The sequence below is a fragment of the Xyrauchen texanus genome, chromosome 27 (genome assembly GCF_025860055.1).
Source record: "Xyrauchen texanus isolate HMW12.3.18 chromosome 27, RBS_HiC_50CHRs, whole genome shotgun sequence".
NCBI lineage: Eukaryota > Metazoa > Chordata > Actinopteri > Cypriniformes > Catostomidae > Xyrauchen > Xyrauchen texanus.
The window spans coordinates 5,624,469-5,640,047 of NC_068302.1; the positions used below are offsets into that span (position 1 = coordinate 5,624,469).

The following is a 15,579-nucleotide window of genomic DNA, read 5'->3' on the forward strand; positions in this document are numbered from 1 at the left end:
ACGGGTAGATTTAGATGTAGGATTAAGGGTTAAGGGTTGGGGTTAGGGATAAGGTTAAGCGAACTACAGATGTAATTAAATGCAGGTACTTTTAATGCAAGTACAATACAACAACCAAATGAACAAAAGTTCATTGTATCAAATACTTAATTACATAATAATAAAAAGAGACCTAATATAAAGTGGGTCCTTTTTTAATCTAAAATGTATAAACTAAAAAATGATCTTTAGTCTAACATAAGTGTTTGATTTGATTCTGAAGCAACCCTCTCCATCATGCATTTCTTTCAAGTTTTGTATATAGCTTTCCCAGAAATACTGCAAACCTGTTGGCTTTATAGTAAATATAATAACATGGTTAATCCAGATGCTATTTAAAAATTCCAAAGATAATTTACTTAACCTGATAGCTTCTCTTGGTCTATGTTTGCAAAACCGTGAATAAAAGGGTTTCCAGAAAATGAAAACACAAATGTTCACTAACAAATTTCTACCCGTTTATTGTTTCACCATACTGGTATACATTTCCCACCCCTAGTAACAGACATTTATTACATAGAAAATTACTTTTTATCAAGGAACATCATCACAACAACTACTGCTGCTGCTGCTGTACATGAATAGATCCAACTCAAACCTTTATGACAGAAAGTAAGTCTTCGCTCCTCTCCAGTTTCGATATTCGCCACCCACAGGTCGTTATTATTAATGAAGGCAATGAAACTGGGGTCACCGGGCGAGATCTTGGGGTCCATGCGTATCCCTGTGCACTGAGTCTTTATTTCCACTGGCTTCACTGAGGCGGCCTGCTAAACATCACATGACCTTCAGGCATGGACACACAGAGCTTCACACACATATGACTGTTCACTTTTTTGCATGTCATTACAATGAATCGAGACAAAAGCTTTCAAGCTTCAAAAAGGATGCAAAATCACCATATAAGAACCACGAAAGAGGTCCAAACAACTAGTACGCAATATTCAGAGTACTCTGAAGACATATGACAGCTTTGTGTGAACAGAACTAAATATTTTGCACATGAAAATTAGTGAACAAATAATGTTTTGACTCAGATATCCTAAAGTATCAGTTGATTTGGTATACAAACCATTTGAATGATTTGTTTACAGTTCTCACTGAAAAATGATAACACTGCAGTGGTTCTTGACTTAACAGTTCACAGGAGGGGCAGAATAACGGCAAATAATTCATGCAATTACTACATTTTGTTTCTCATATAAATTTGTATTGACTACTTTTATGATACTTTATTGGTGCTTTTGTGTTCCTATTAAAGCTTCAGTCCCCATTCATTATAATAGCATGGAAAAGAGCAGCCAGTACATTATTCAATTTCTCCTTTTATCTTTCATGAAAGAAAGTCATCCATTTATGGAATGACATAATGGTGAGTAAATGGGTTTACTATCCCTTTAAATTGAGGAGAGCAGGAAAGACAACTAACTCACAATGAAACCGTTATGGCCGCCATCACGGCAATAGAAAAGGCTGTTGCTTGCTTGGAAGAGGAAAAGGCCGCTTTGTGGGTGATAGTCATAGGAAGTGATGCCAAACACCCCCAGACGCTTCCTCTCACGGAGAAGTTCCTCCTCGCGGGAATACAAGCCATGATACGGAGTCGCCTACAGTCACAAATTTAAAATACAATTGTGTACAGGATTCCCACCCTTTTTGACCAATCAATCAATTTCCATGACATTTCCAGGCATTTGTGATTACTGGATAAGGGTTAAAAAATTCTAATGAATCAATCTCTCATCAGTGAACCAGTTCAAAAGAAAGATACCTGAAAGTGATCTAACATCTGTTTCCATGATAACACCAAGAGGGCTTCTTTTCGTATTTTTTTGGGAATTTCAGAGTAGAGCAATGAGTTTTCTCTGCTACCATAGGGCATTCCTGAGTATGACAAAGTAGAAACATTAAAGAAAAAATACATTTCAAACAAAAATGAAAAAATAAATCTATGCAAATCATCGAACAATTAAGGGTGTGTTTACACTTATGTGGTTTTTAAAAGATCCAAACCCACACCTAGGGATGGGAATCGTGAGAAATTTTACAATTCCGTTTTATATTTAATATTTAAAAATAAAAATGACATTTATTGATGTGAATGAAGTTACAACTACACTGGACGCATTGTGTGTTTCATGCTTTGGAATCAGTAGCGTGGCAGTACTGCTACTGAATTGCACTGCAGGAAACACTGTCAGAGTATTTTAGTGTGGTGTGCTGTCCGCATATGCAGAAAAATGCCGTTCAAGAATCATTGATGGAAGCTAAATGCAACCGGTTCTAAATAAGATACCTAGGTAGTAGAGGCGATGCGAGTGAGGGCCAGACTCATCGTGCTTCTGAACAAACTGGAAGTCGTGCGGCGCCTTGTTTATGATCATTCCAGAGTACTTGCGGCTGCCGTGAATGATGTCACGTAAGCCATCCCACGAGTGCTTCTCCACAAAAAACTGGGATGGAACGTCATCCATTTCCACAATCTCTGTGCTGTCTGAGATGTCATTGACTGCAGTCATTCTGACAGCTGCAAAACTGAACACAGCAGCAACCCATCAGTCAAACAGTCAAAAGCAGTTTAATATTAAACTGGAAAAGAATATTGGAAAATAGTGCCGTACCTTTTCCAACTACCTTCAGTTTCGTCTTCAAGTTTCACCCTTTTTCTTCTATACATTAACCGGCACACAAACCTCAACAAGATCTGGCAACCTGCTGAAGAGAAACAATTATTTTGTATTAATCATGCACTTGAAACAAACTTTGCCAAAAGTAACTTCATTTTAAATAATAGGACTGGGTAATATAGCAATATGGCATAATTTTCAGCCTACTGATGCGATTCAATATATATCTTGATAATTTTGTGTTTGATCTGAAATGATATAAGGCAAAAACCTTATATCAACCATGATTCAACCAAACAGACATTGTAGCAAAGTAGATTCAAAATGTTTTTGTTTGATATAAAAATCTATTTAATTAAAATTGAAGGCCTGTTTACAAATTTTTTCTCTAAATGAACACAAGAATAATATTGCGATAGTAAGGTGAATATGAAAATGAGAAATAATAAAGAATTTTCACACAGAATTTCCCAAAACACTATAAAAGTACACAAATCTCTCCTGTGCTTGCGTTTAATTTAACCCTTCTATTGTGTTTGGTCACTTTTAACCAAAATACATTTTTCTGATGTTATTAAAATGGTTATATAATAGTTTATCTGAGCGGTACAAGACTTTGTGACTTTTCCACAACATGTCATCTGAACACACACAAAAAATGTGGACATGATTTCATAAATCTAAGTGACACCTTTGCGGTTCACAGTCAAAAGAGACCTACCAGAGAAAATGAATGGGTAAGACAAAAAAAAAATGCAATTTATTTTTTTTTAAATGGTCAAATACAATATCTAAATTAGCTACAGAAAAACAAACACAGAAGTAAAAGGGTGAGACTTCACAACAGAGTTTAAAACATACACCCTCCCCACACACTCAAATGAACTGGTGACACTATAAAACAGAGCAATTTTATTTATTTGTCAAAGAAAATCAATAAATCAGCCACAATGAACAACACACACATAAAGAGAACACATATAAATAAGTGGGTAAGACCATAAAACACCTATAATGTAAGCACATAGGGATGGGTGATGTGACCAAAATCTTACATAATGACATCACTAATTGTATATCACAATAGCGATACATCACAATATAGTTACATTTAAAAATAAATAAATAAATTACTACAAATTGGTTTACAAATTAAATACATATATTGTAATGCCAAGTTTTGAAAAATCCAGTAATTTAATTAAATACTTTATATATGATTCCTCATAATTTTCTCTTTATTTTGAACTTGACATAGAATTGGTAAGTAGTCAACAAGTGGTAATCAACCTTACCACAATGCAAATTTTACATTTCAGTCTGATGTTGTTGACTAGTATTATTATAATAAAACTTTCCTCAAGAAACTTGGCATCTTCTGAAAGCAATGCAAAATGGAAATAATTAATGAGTAAAAAAAATATTGCTCCTATCCTTGATAAAAATCACTTCATTAAGCTCTTAAAGTCATCTCTGTAGACTATATTTGAATATCTGAAAGCAAAACCTGTTTGTTTTCTAATATCGAACATCATTCCCACTGAATTTTACTAAGGATGATGATGTGCAGTTTAAAAAATCCAAATGACATTTAATTGTTGGCGCATGACATTGTTTTAGCTGTTTTCCTCATCAGTGTTGGTTAGAGTGTCAGGCTCTCTTGCAGTTTGAGATGTTTGACTTCATATTGTTTTAGGGTAAAAAGCTCAAAACTCAAATGTGTCACGCAAGTTTTGAAGTTGCGCCACAATAGAGAGAGAAGTGCCAGTGATCACACGCTCTGCGTTCTCCTGTCTGTGGAGCACAATCTGGAAGCCTGCTGGAGTGGACTCGCGTGCGTGATACACAGCTGTGTGTGTGAGATGAGAAGCATATTTAGAATGCAAGAAGAATGTAATTGAATTTGCTTCTGCGGTTCGAAATTTCACAAGGTGGGCTGATAAAAAAAAAATAAAAAATTGTCAGTACCTGAAAAACCCTGTTTCTTCATTTCTCCCAGTCTCACATGAAGCCTCCGACAGAATGTGTAACGCATACATGTGACGTGAATAGAATGAAGTGCACATATTTTGCATTACCGCAATACAGATGATAATCAAACATTTATACTGCTTGGCAAATTTCTACAGGTTTATCATACTGGTATATCACCTTTCCCTAATAGCACACACACAAACACCAAAATATATGGGTAAGACTGACACAACCAGAAGGCAGAACACAACACGCAAGCACGCGCACACACACACACACACACACACACTCAAGCTAGGTCTGCTTGATTATGGCAAAAATCATAATCATGGTTATTTTGGTCAATATTGAGATCACAATTACTCATTGACTTTGACATCATGCATTTACTGAACTTTAAAAAAAAAAAAAAACTTGTCTTTTTAACAGTGGATTTCCTTGAACTTGAGGAGGCTATTGTCATATGATCATTATTTTATGTCACGTATGGTAGTCAAATAAAGGAAAGCCTCCATCACAATCATTTACAGTAGGGATGCTCACACGTCTATGGAATGAGATCTACTTTTTCATCATGTTATTGCAGCGTGATCTTCCATGTACAATAAAGAGGCTATATCTATATTATCACAATACCAAAATTTCAGTAGTTGATTCTCAATACCAGCTTCAAAACCACAACAATTAATAACACTAACTAATATGTTAATTATAGAAGAACGGTTTCAAGTTCTTAAGTAATAATTCAAGACTAGTAAACAAACAGTAATTAGATAATAAAACAGCAATGAATAGAAATAGATTACAAATAATAGAAAAATAAAATACAAAATTCAGTGCTTTTTAACAGCTTTTTTAAATATTCCAAGGAAAAATTCAGAATGAAATGCAACAAAAATACTACTGGTCTTTACGGCATGATTATAATACATTCATACTATTTAAATCTACTAAAGTTACTCAGTCAAGAGCAGTGAGTGTTTTCTCATTACGGTTGTTTGATAATTATAATGACACACTAGACAGCAGCAGGTCTATTAGCTTAAATTTACACTTACAAGTCTGACATTTTAATACAAATCTGCTTTTTTTCTCTCCGCAGTTTACATTCACTTTAGACATCACTCTCTGTGTTTACATGAATACCTCACCAAGATGGGCATGTTGGCAGAATTTTGAAATGTATTTGACCATTCAAGTGCACATTAGCGTGAACTTTTCAGAACAAACGCACATGTTCAGCGCACACATATATACCGCCTGTCAATCAAACAAGGTGCAGCTGTTACTAGATCGTTAAATAATTATAAAATGATTCAATTCAATTCAATTCAATTTTATTTGTATAGCGCCTTTCACAACACACATCGTTTCAAAGCAGCTTTACAGAATATAAGCATTAACAGACGATAAAACTGTAATGTCTATAAAGTCAATTAATCATAATTATAAAATGATGTGCTCTGGATTACATTTAACAGCAGAATATGAACTTTCTAATAAGTGACACAGGCCTAGGCTGACACAAATTTTGTCTAAATGCCGCTATTGATCTGATCAGCTGCACGTGTGTGGCGCGCTCCAAATGAACGTGACAGTTTAACAACATGGAGAATGATATAAAAGACAGCGGTAATTTTCCCAGTAAGATTGTACACAGTGTAACAGTAGCTCAACTTCATCCATCATGCAGGTATATACCGTATTAAGACCATAACTGGCCTCGGCGTATGCATGTTGATGAACGGTCGCCTTTCTTTTCTTTTTAACCATAAATAAACGTTAGTTATGGGCGCTTCATTTCATATCATGGAGAGGCTATGTATGGGTGAATCAAACATATGCTGCTCCTTTTGCCATGATGATTCAGATAGATGGCTAATTATTGCTTTGTTCTGTTATGCGTTTCAAGTGTACTGCATCTATAGCCAACATTTGGAAAGCGATCGTTTTGACAAACTTTGCTAGTTGAATTGTAATGATAAATTATTTTATATTGCTGCGCTGCTCAGCGTGAATCGCTAAATGGTGCCTCTCTATCTGCAGGGGTTTATGAATATTCACACAAATTGTTTGATATACAAGGAGTACTTTCTAGATAAACTTGACTTGATCATTTATAGATATTGATTTCTAGATAACTTTCTAGATAGACTTGCTTAGATAAAATGTATACCAACACTGGCAAAGAAGTCCTCTGCAGTTTTCTTATTCTATGAATTCTAAACATCTGGGTTTATAAGATTTTAATTTATTTTACATTTACACTCCATTGACAACTTTCCACTGTGGTGCATTTGTAAATTTTTCTTGCTCACCTTTTTTTCCTATAATGAAAAGAACTTGGCTTTCTCTAACCAGGTTGCCTGGCATTCTAATAAAGAACATACATACAATTTGAATCATGTTGGAGTACACTTAAAAGTTGAAAAAAGAAATTGAATCATGAATCCTCCATAGGTTTGATAAAAATCGAGATCTTTTTTTTTGCCTAATCACCCAGCCCTAGTTTCAACTAGGTTTATACAAAATTTAAGTTACATACATTTGCATATGCAAATGAAAGTGAAATTAAGAAATGTATTTGTAAATAATGAACTATATAATTCTATGGAAAAGATCTGAATGAAGCTTCCTCAAAATTTGTGTTCCAAGGAAGAAAGAAAGTCACACAGATTTGAATGGTGAGTAAAAAATATCCATATCGATTGTTTTGTGCCAAAGTGATAAGAAATAGATACATGCAACAACCGTTCATAACTCTGCACTTTCAACCCTGGCAAGAATTTTCCTACTCTGCGGTCATTCAGAGAAGCTTTTTTTCTCAGAACTAACAAAGCACTGGCATGAGGAATGTTCAGCTGCATTTCTGAGCTCTGTGTGTGAAGAGAAGTTGGTGACAGAGTGATGTCACTGAGGAGAAAGTAGTATTAGTACTAATATTCCTAATCTATTTAATAAATGCAAGTAAATAATAATAATATATGCCTGTCCTTTCTTATATGTTATAATTAGATCTTTCCCGTGCCATTACTTATAATAAATGCTCTTTTTTTTTTTCCTTTTGCATTTTTTTACTCACATTTTATTTATTCTTCTTCTGTTTATTCCTTACCTTTGAGACTCAGTGAGTGTACCCTTACATTGTTTAATTTGTGCACTATTTAGCAATTTATTGAAGAAATACATTTTGTACTGTTCTACATTTGTCAATAAATAACTTTTTTTTTTATGTGGCCTAGAGGTTAAAGCTCAGGGCTGATGACGTGGAGGTTGCTGGTTCAAATCCTTGCAAGAAACAAGTCGTGAGCTATTGACATTGTGCCCTTGAGATGTCAACCTGTAGAGATTTTTCTATACCGTCTATATCGCAAATGTAAATATCTTTGCGCGACGCTCCTCCTGGTGGCACTTGTGTCTGACAGTGAGAGACAAACATGAAGAAAGATGAACACAGAATGTGGGACGACTCCAAATCTAGTTAAACTGGGGGGGAACAACTTTATTTTTAGCATTAAAAGGTGCCGTTTTCTCAAGTTCATGGATGAAATGGTTTCTGAGGAGTGTGCATGGGTGAAGAGAGTGCATGCCTCAGGTTCTAATCACTTCACATTCTGAGAGAAAATGAGGAAGAGCTTGTAAATAAAATGCTGCGTTCTCCGTGGTGTGTAATGGACCCTACGCTTAAAGCCCAGCCACTTTTTATAGTCAACCGTAGGCTTTATAGTTGCCAAAAAGGTTATCAGTATCCAGTGGAAGGCTAAAAATCAAGGGGGCTAAACTGGGACATAATTTCAGTCCAGGAGTCTCGCACTCATCCAGGCCAACCAATAAACCAACAACAAATTGAAAACCACAGCTGTTAGGGATGATTTAACAATATGTCTACACTTTAGCATGTAACTACTAAATGAAAAATAACATCAGCTGTGTGAGCTATTAATAATGAACATATACTGTAGGTGCGTGACAGCACATCCAGACTGCTCTTGTCTGTATCTTTAACTCAGTGGTTTTCAACTGGTTTTGCTTCAGGACAGATTTTACATTGGACATCAAGTGGCGACCCACCATAGATTAAACATAACCTGTATTTAATGTATCCTGGGTCGCATTTCCTTTTATGTTGCATAGTTTTGTTTGTGGTTTTCCAGTACAAGGATATCCATCAAGTGACATTATTTTTGTTGTTGATGCCAACAACCAAATCTACAGGAAGTTGGCTCTCCGCCTTTTTAAAAATCGAAGAGCATATTTATTTATATGAGGCCATTATTATCCTGTTTGTTTCCTAATTTCAAAAATAATTCAAACAGAACATACATATTACACAGAAGGAAAGGCTCCTCATTACCATGGTTAGGTCAGTGTAGCTAGTCTTAAATAATAGTAATAACAACAAATTATAGCATTTATTAAAAATAAATACTAGCTGAAACACATCTTGAAACTTTAACTACAACTGCCACTGTTGATATAAAATTAGGTCTAATAGATTCTACCTTTTAGATTATTTCATATGAAACTATAACATTTTGTCAAAATATAACAGTAATTTTACTCAGGTAAAATTGCGAAATAATTTTGTAAAAGTGAATATGTGTAATGGTTTTATTTTTTAGCACATAACACAGTGTTGCTCTTTTTCTCCTCAGTGCTGTTTGGTATGTACGGGCTGTCTACATTTCGAGAGGTTCAACAGTAATGCTTTAAACTAGAAAAGTCTCACTAGAATTGAAATTGGTCACATCAGTTTTGATGTCTGCACTCCGCAATATCGAGGGAAGCCCAGTTGTTGCACGCGTGTGCCAGAGAGAAGAGCGGATCATGATCGTGTGAAAGTGCAGATGAGAAGTCTTTAGTTGTTTGCGAGATTATCATTAAATCTGCCTCTGCAGTCCTAAATAGGCTATCACTTGGGAGGCCGTCGGAATATTTTAAATGGGAAAACCATGGCATTGTTCTTTCCCTGCTGTCCGCGTCCCAGTCCGAATAGACCAGTTGAGAAACACTGCTTTAACACACACACACACACACACACACACACACACACACACACACACACACACACACACACACACACACACACACACACACACACACACACACACACACACACACACACACACACACACACACACACACGTCAGACCCCCCTCGCCTCTCCCTGACATTTTCTCCACTGTGTGTGATGCAAGTTGAGGAGTCTGACAAGCAGACAAGGGGGAAAGGTGATGCACACATGCATGTGAGATTCTCCATCCGGTTGCATTTTTTTCTCAATACCGTAGTTAAGCAAATGTACATGGTTTGATAACTGTCAAATTTCATACTGTGGTCATACCGGTATACCGCCTGCAACCCTATATATAGTGCTGACTAGAACCAAGAAATATGATCATATTAGCACCATTTTATAGTCATTGCATTTGCTAAAAAATTCTGTTAACTACATACAAAGCTTTGAATGGTTTAGATCCACAGTACTCCAGTGACTTTCTACCATGCTATATTCCATCACATTCATTACGATCACAAAATTCTGGCCTGTTAATAGTTCCTAGAATATCAAAATCCACAAAAAGAACACTGTTCGGGATGCAGACATACTCAGTTTAAGTCTAGACTGAAGACTCATCTATTTAGCCAGGCATACAACTAATATATCCATCAAATCACAATTAGGCTGCATTAGTTAGGTCTGCCAGAACCGGAAACATTTCTCATAATCTATAACTCTGCAATAAATTGAAAGGCATCTATGCTAATATTATTCTATTTGTTTCCCTTTCTCAACCTCGGAATATATTCCAGAGCCAGCCAGATCAGCTTCATTCCTGTTTGGTGTTGGACTCTACTGCTACGTGTAGCTGAGTGATGAAGAAAACTACAGCCGGTACTAGCCAGACATCACTTAAGTCTTTTACGATGGACTTCAGAGGATGAACTGATGCCAACTCCAACTGTAAGACATACTACTTCATATATATATACTTCATATGCCACTGCCTGAACATTTGATTTAGGATGGACCCACCAAACCTCACAGAGATGACCTTCCGGTTGAACTGTGATACACATCATTGCAGGATTTGATCTCTGCCTGCATCACCTTTGTTTATTGATGGACTACACTCTTGAAATGTAATGCATAGACTATCAATTAATTGCCAACAAAAGCCTTCATCAGCCAATTGCATCTATGAACTTCTGCATTTAATCCAGGATGGACTTCAAAGACATTAGTCATAAATCTTACAGTTCTTACAAAATCTTTGTTTAAACACTGGCCCTTAACACTTACTTAGTTTAATAATTTTAAACCATGACTTGAATACATAAGTAATATTGGCTTTATATTCATGCTGTTAGCCAGAGTGGCCCCCACAGAGAGCCTGGATTCTCCCAAGGTTATTTTTCTCCATTAATAAACATCTTATGGAGTTTTGTGTTCCTTGCCACAGTCACTTTCGGCTTGCTCACTGGGGTTCTAAATACAATTATATTTAACTATTTAATTATTTATTTTTATAAACAATTTACAATAATATTTAATCAAACTACACAATGATGACTAAGACTTGATAGATATTACGGTTTCATTTTCTGATAAAGTATGATTTTCTGTAAAGCTGCTATGAAACGATGTGTATTGTGAAAAGCACTACACAAATAAAAATGACTTGAATTTATTTTATTTATTCAATATTCTTAATTTGATCCAGTATGATGTGAGAGGATTTATCTGTTTTTCATTTCAAATAAAGCACCACAGTTTTGTTTCTTTTTCTTTCTACCATCAAGGATGATACTCAGAGCATCTAGAGACTAGAACTGTGTGTGAGAGACAGTTTGAAACTATGATCCAAACTAACAAATTAACTCAAAACATACTTCCAAAGGCGTAAAGTAAAAAAAGCAGAAACACTTAATTTTAGATTCTATTCAGATATTTACAATGAACTCAATAGCAAGTATAAATTGAAAGGAAAAATGAAACAAAAGTGTTGCCTAATAAAAGAACAAAGATAAGCTAAATAAAGACAGCTAAATGAAGGGCAGTGGATTCTAATGAAACAAAAGTACATCAAAAATAAAACTGCCTACACTACTAAAAACAGAGGGGTAACACTCCCTACCTACCGTGGAGAGAAAATAGTCATGACAATCTGAAACATTATAACATAAAAAATTTAGTGAATGACCCCTTCAAAATTACACCCAAAGGACACAAAACAAAGCTATATATATAACAAAACTCTCAACAATTTATGGAAAGTGAATCCAAAATATACAGTAGTTTGGCTGATTTTAAAGGTTACAAAGTAGTAAAACCTGCTTGTTAAGAAATATGAGAAACACAATTTACAATGATTTCACATGCCACGTAAACCTCTTTTTTAATTTGGGAATATATGGTGTTGCTCTATGGATGGTGAAATGATCAAAAGACTACTGGGATGGGCATTTATTGTTGAATTGATATGAAGCGGTTTCTTGTCCCTAAGGTCATGGGGAAAAATTCAGGACTGGATAAAAATATCTTGATATTGATTCTTAAATCCCAAGATTGATCTTGTACTATATACACAACTCTCTTCAATGCGAGTAAATCACTCGCATGAGAGACCAAATCATGACTAAAAATGTCTGTGATTAGTCACTGGCTGGTAAATGTTCATATTTAACTCACCAGTGATTGAGTAGTATAGTGCAAGTAGTATTCAGCATTCTTTCCAGGCATGTTGAGATTTCAAATTTGATTTGACTCATTTCGTGAAATGTGTCCACAGATGAGATCCACGCAATTACATTTTTATTAAATAATGTCTCTTAATATTCTTTCAGTTCTTAGTAAATTGTTGATCAAAAACATGAAAACACAACCATTTTATTCTAATCACGAATAGCAGGTAAGGAAGCCACTCCTCTCTTGTTAATATGCACTCATTTACAGATACTCTCTAAAGAACTGATGGTTTTCTTAAAGAGACAATTCCTTCTAAAGATTGGCACTGTCCAAATATACAATGTAAATACTTGTAAATAGTGTAAGTTATGCATTAATCAAACATATTACAAAATATATACAGTATAATAACATATTTATTGATGGAATACATGGATTTGTGCATTTTGAAAAAGCTTAAATGTGACCAAAATGATGAAAAACAAATAAAATATAATTTGTAAAATGTACATTTTTGTAATGTACCTAGTAAAAAAGTCCCCTGTATAATTAACAGCATTAGCTGGGAAATAATTTCTTTCATTTTTCATTTCATTTGCAAGCAAAAATTTATATAATAACTGAAATATACCAATATGAACTGATATTGAATCAAAATCAGAATCGAGATCCTGTGAATCAGAATTAAATCAGGAAATCTGTTTCAATACCCAGCCCTATTACAGATGTATTCTAACAAAAGCCGATCTTAACAGTTTTATCAAGTATAAACTCACTAAAATTGAAAAACAGTGCCTGCTCTGAGGCGTTGTAAAGCTAATGTTTCCTGTCAAACCGGTTTGAGTGTCGCAAGTCAGACAGCGGCTTGGTCTCAAAATCAAATGTGCTGTCTACTTAGACAGCAGTTTGGGGCATCATAGTTTGACTAGGAGCATTTAAGCATTATTAGGCATCATAGGCGTGTTCTGTCCTTATAATTTGATTTGGGTATCTCAGGTTCAGGTTTTTCAAAATGTCTGATTCAATCAGGGCATTTGTTGTATTTTCCATATATTTGATTCTATTCAACAACATAGCTACACTCCGAACATTTCTTTGGATTTACATAGGTATGTTCCGATTTGGCTGTTGTAGGTGCATTCCAAACATTGAATTTGTTCACTTGCCAGACTGCAATATAAAAAAAAAATCCCAAATGGCCAACTTTTTGTTGAACTGAGCTAATAACTAGAATTATGAAAGTTGTCCGGCTTGATGAGAACTATATATGTACCAATTCTGCTGACTAGGTGAAAATGGGGGTGCTACAGATGCCGTCTTACATGTCCATTTTAAAGGGGGTGCTACAGATTTTTACCAACCGGACAAGTAGCCTGATTAAAATGTTAATAACTAAAACAATAACCATCTACATTTGTGATATAGCCTAGGCCTGTGTCACTAATAAAAAATGTCATATTCTGCTGCTGAAAATAATCTAGAGCATGCAATTGATTTTTTTTTTTACTTGGACAAGGGAATGACAAATGTACTTGTCCATAGGACAAGCACATGACAACGCTTAATGTTGAGCCCTACATTTTTTGTTCGATATGAAGACATACGCATAAAGTACAATAAAAAAAACATTTACCAAATAAATTCCTAGATGTGCATCAAAAGACACGTGACTGAATTTGCTCATAACTGGACTAACCAATGGACCAATTTCATAAAACATTTCAAATGTTGCCAATTTTGTGCAAATTACCCCAGAAGGGATGATTTTGTTCTCTTGAACAAATGGAATAGAAATGTTGCTGTATTTGCAAGTTATTGTTGCGATATTTAGATTTCTCACAAAATTCAATTCGAAACTTGGATGGAACCATAGCTAATAGGTGCTTTCCGAACATTCGATTAATTTAGCAGTGCACTGTTTTGAATTGTTTTTCTATATAAACATGGGCTAGATGGACGTCTTAACCGTTGTGTCATGTTTTTTTTTGAGTGTCTAGATAAAAAAAAATATTTACATAAAATGTGTCTCAAGACACCTGCAGTCTGTTCTAATTCATTTCGCTGCATCTAGCTTTTTTTCATCGCAGGAACGTGTTCGGTCTGAACTGAGACCCTTATGCCTAAAAATGCACCTTATTAACCTTATTCACAGTAGTGCCATCTTTATATTTTTTACAGAAATGACAACGAGGCAGTGAGGAATAGTTGTAGCCTACTGTCTCTTCAATGGGTTATACTGATGTATAAAGCGTTCTGCTGCCGAAACATTTTTTTAAATATCTGGCAAAACATTTTATCAACATGAGTTGTGAAAAAGTATAGCTTTTTGGTAGCTGTAAGTCTGTCCTTCTCAGCCTCGTTTTCATTCACGTCAAAAATCAAAGATGGAGTTACTGTGAATAAAGGTCTAAAACGGCATACTAAGTAGATAGCCTACAAGGGTTTGGGACAAAGCCATTATGTTTTTAGCTCCATTACAGCTAAATGAACAGCTGTCACTATCGGCTAACGCACATTTACTGAACAATTATGTGGTTTATGAGGAATAGATCTATGATTTATGTATGTTATGTGTCTGGGTTCATATGTTTTCAGTCTGAATTAGCTGAAGTATGTAAATGGCATGTTTGATCTGACAGATGTGTTTTTGTTTGTGCTAATAGTTAGCTGAGCTGCTAATGAAACAGACGACGGAAAGTCAAGTCAATTTCAGTATTACACCTGATTACACTTATATTAACATTTATGGAGCATGTTTTTAGATGCCTCATCTCATATAGACCAGGAGTAATAATAAGAATGATAAAATAAGAAGGTAATATCATGTTAGCACACTATATCTGCGCTATTTACCAGCATCAGCTGATAGTGTCAAACACAAAAGCACCTTCATCAATTCTTCATCATCAATGCATGACACACGATGATATTTATGAGTATGTGTCAGTCAGTGTTTATGGAGATGATCAGCTGGTTTCAGGTCTGCTCGGCCTCTACTGCAGACGGGCCGCTCACATAATACCGTATTATTATTATAAACACTATTATTGAAACTAATAATCGCTCAACATCACACGCGGGTACTTACAGGTAGACCCTCAAAGATCAGCTCTCATCTGTGACGTGTTGATTTCTTAAGTGCTTTTGCAGGTAATAACAGAGTCCATAAGCCAGAGAGCAGCACAAAGCGACAGTCATGAGTGCTGATGAAAACCAACAGAACAGACACACCGGAAGTGCTACCAGACT

The 15,579-nt window shown here is 35.2% G+C and overlaps 1 protein-coding gene across 3 annotated transcripts in view; it reads right to left on the minus strand.

The window, feature by feature from the left end:
* LOC127621273 (dipeptidyl peptidase 9-like) overlaps positions 1 to 15,579 on the minus strand; it is a 44,806-nt gene extending 29,227 nt beyond the window's left edge. Inside the window, exons 1-6 of one of the 3 annotated variants that reach the window (XM_052094798.1) lie at positions 15,419 to 15,579; positions 2,661 to 2,754; positions 2,336 to 2,574; positions 1,811 to 1,923; positions 1,473 to 1,646; positions 638 to 806 (exon numbers count right to left, since the gene is read on the minus strand). In XM_052094798.1, coding sequence (XP_051950758.1) covers positions 638 to 806; positions 1,473 to 1,646; positions 1,811 to 1,923; positions 2,336 to 2,574; positions 2,661 to 2,716 — 751 coding nt within the window. In that variant the 5' untranslated portion in view covers positions 2,717 to 2,754; positions 15,419 to 15,579. Of the gene's footprint in view, positions 1 to 637; positions 810 to 1,472; positions 1,647 to 1,810; positions 1,924 to 2,335; positions 2,575 to 2,660; positions 2,755 to 15,418 lie in introns of all 3 variants that reach the window. The other 2 variants (XM_052094796.1, XM_052094797.1) reach the window with 2 other exon arrangements.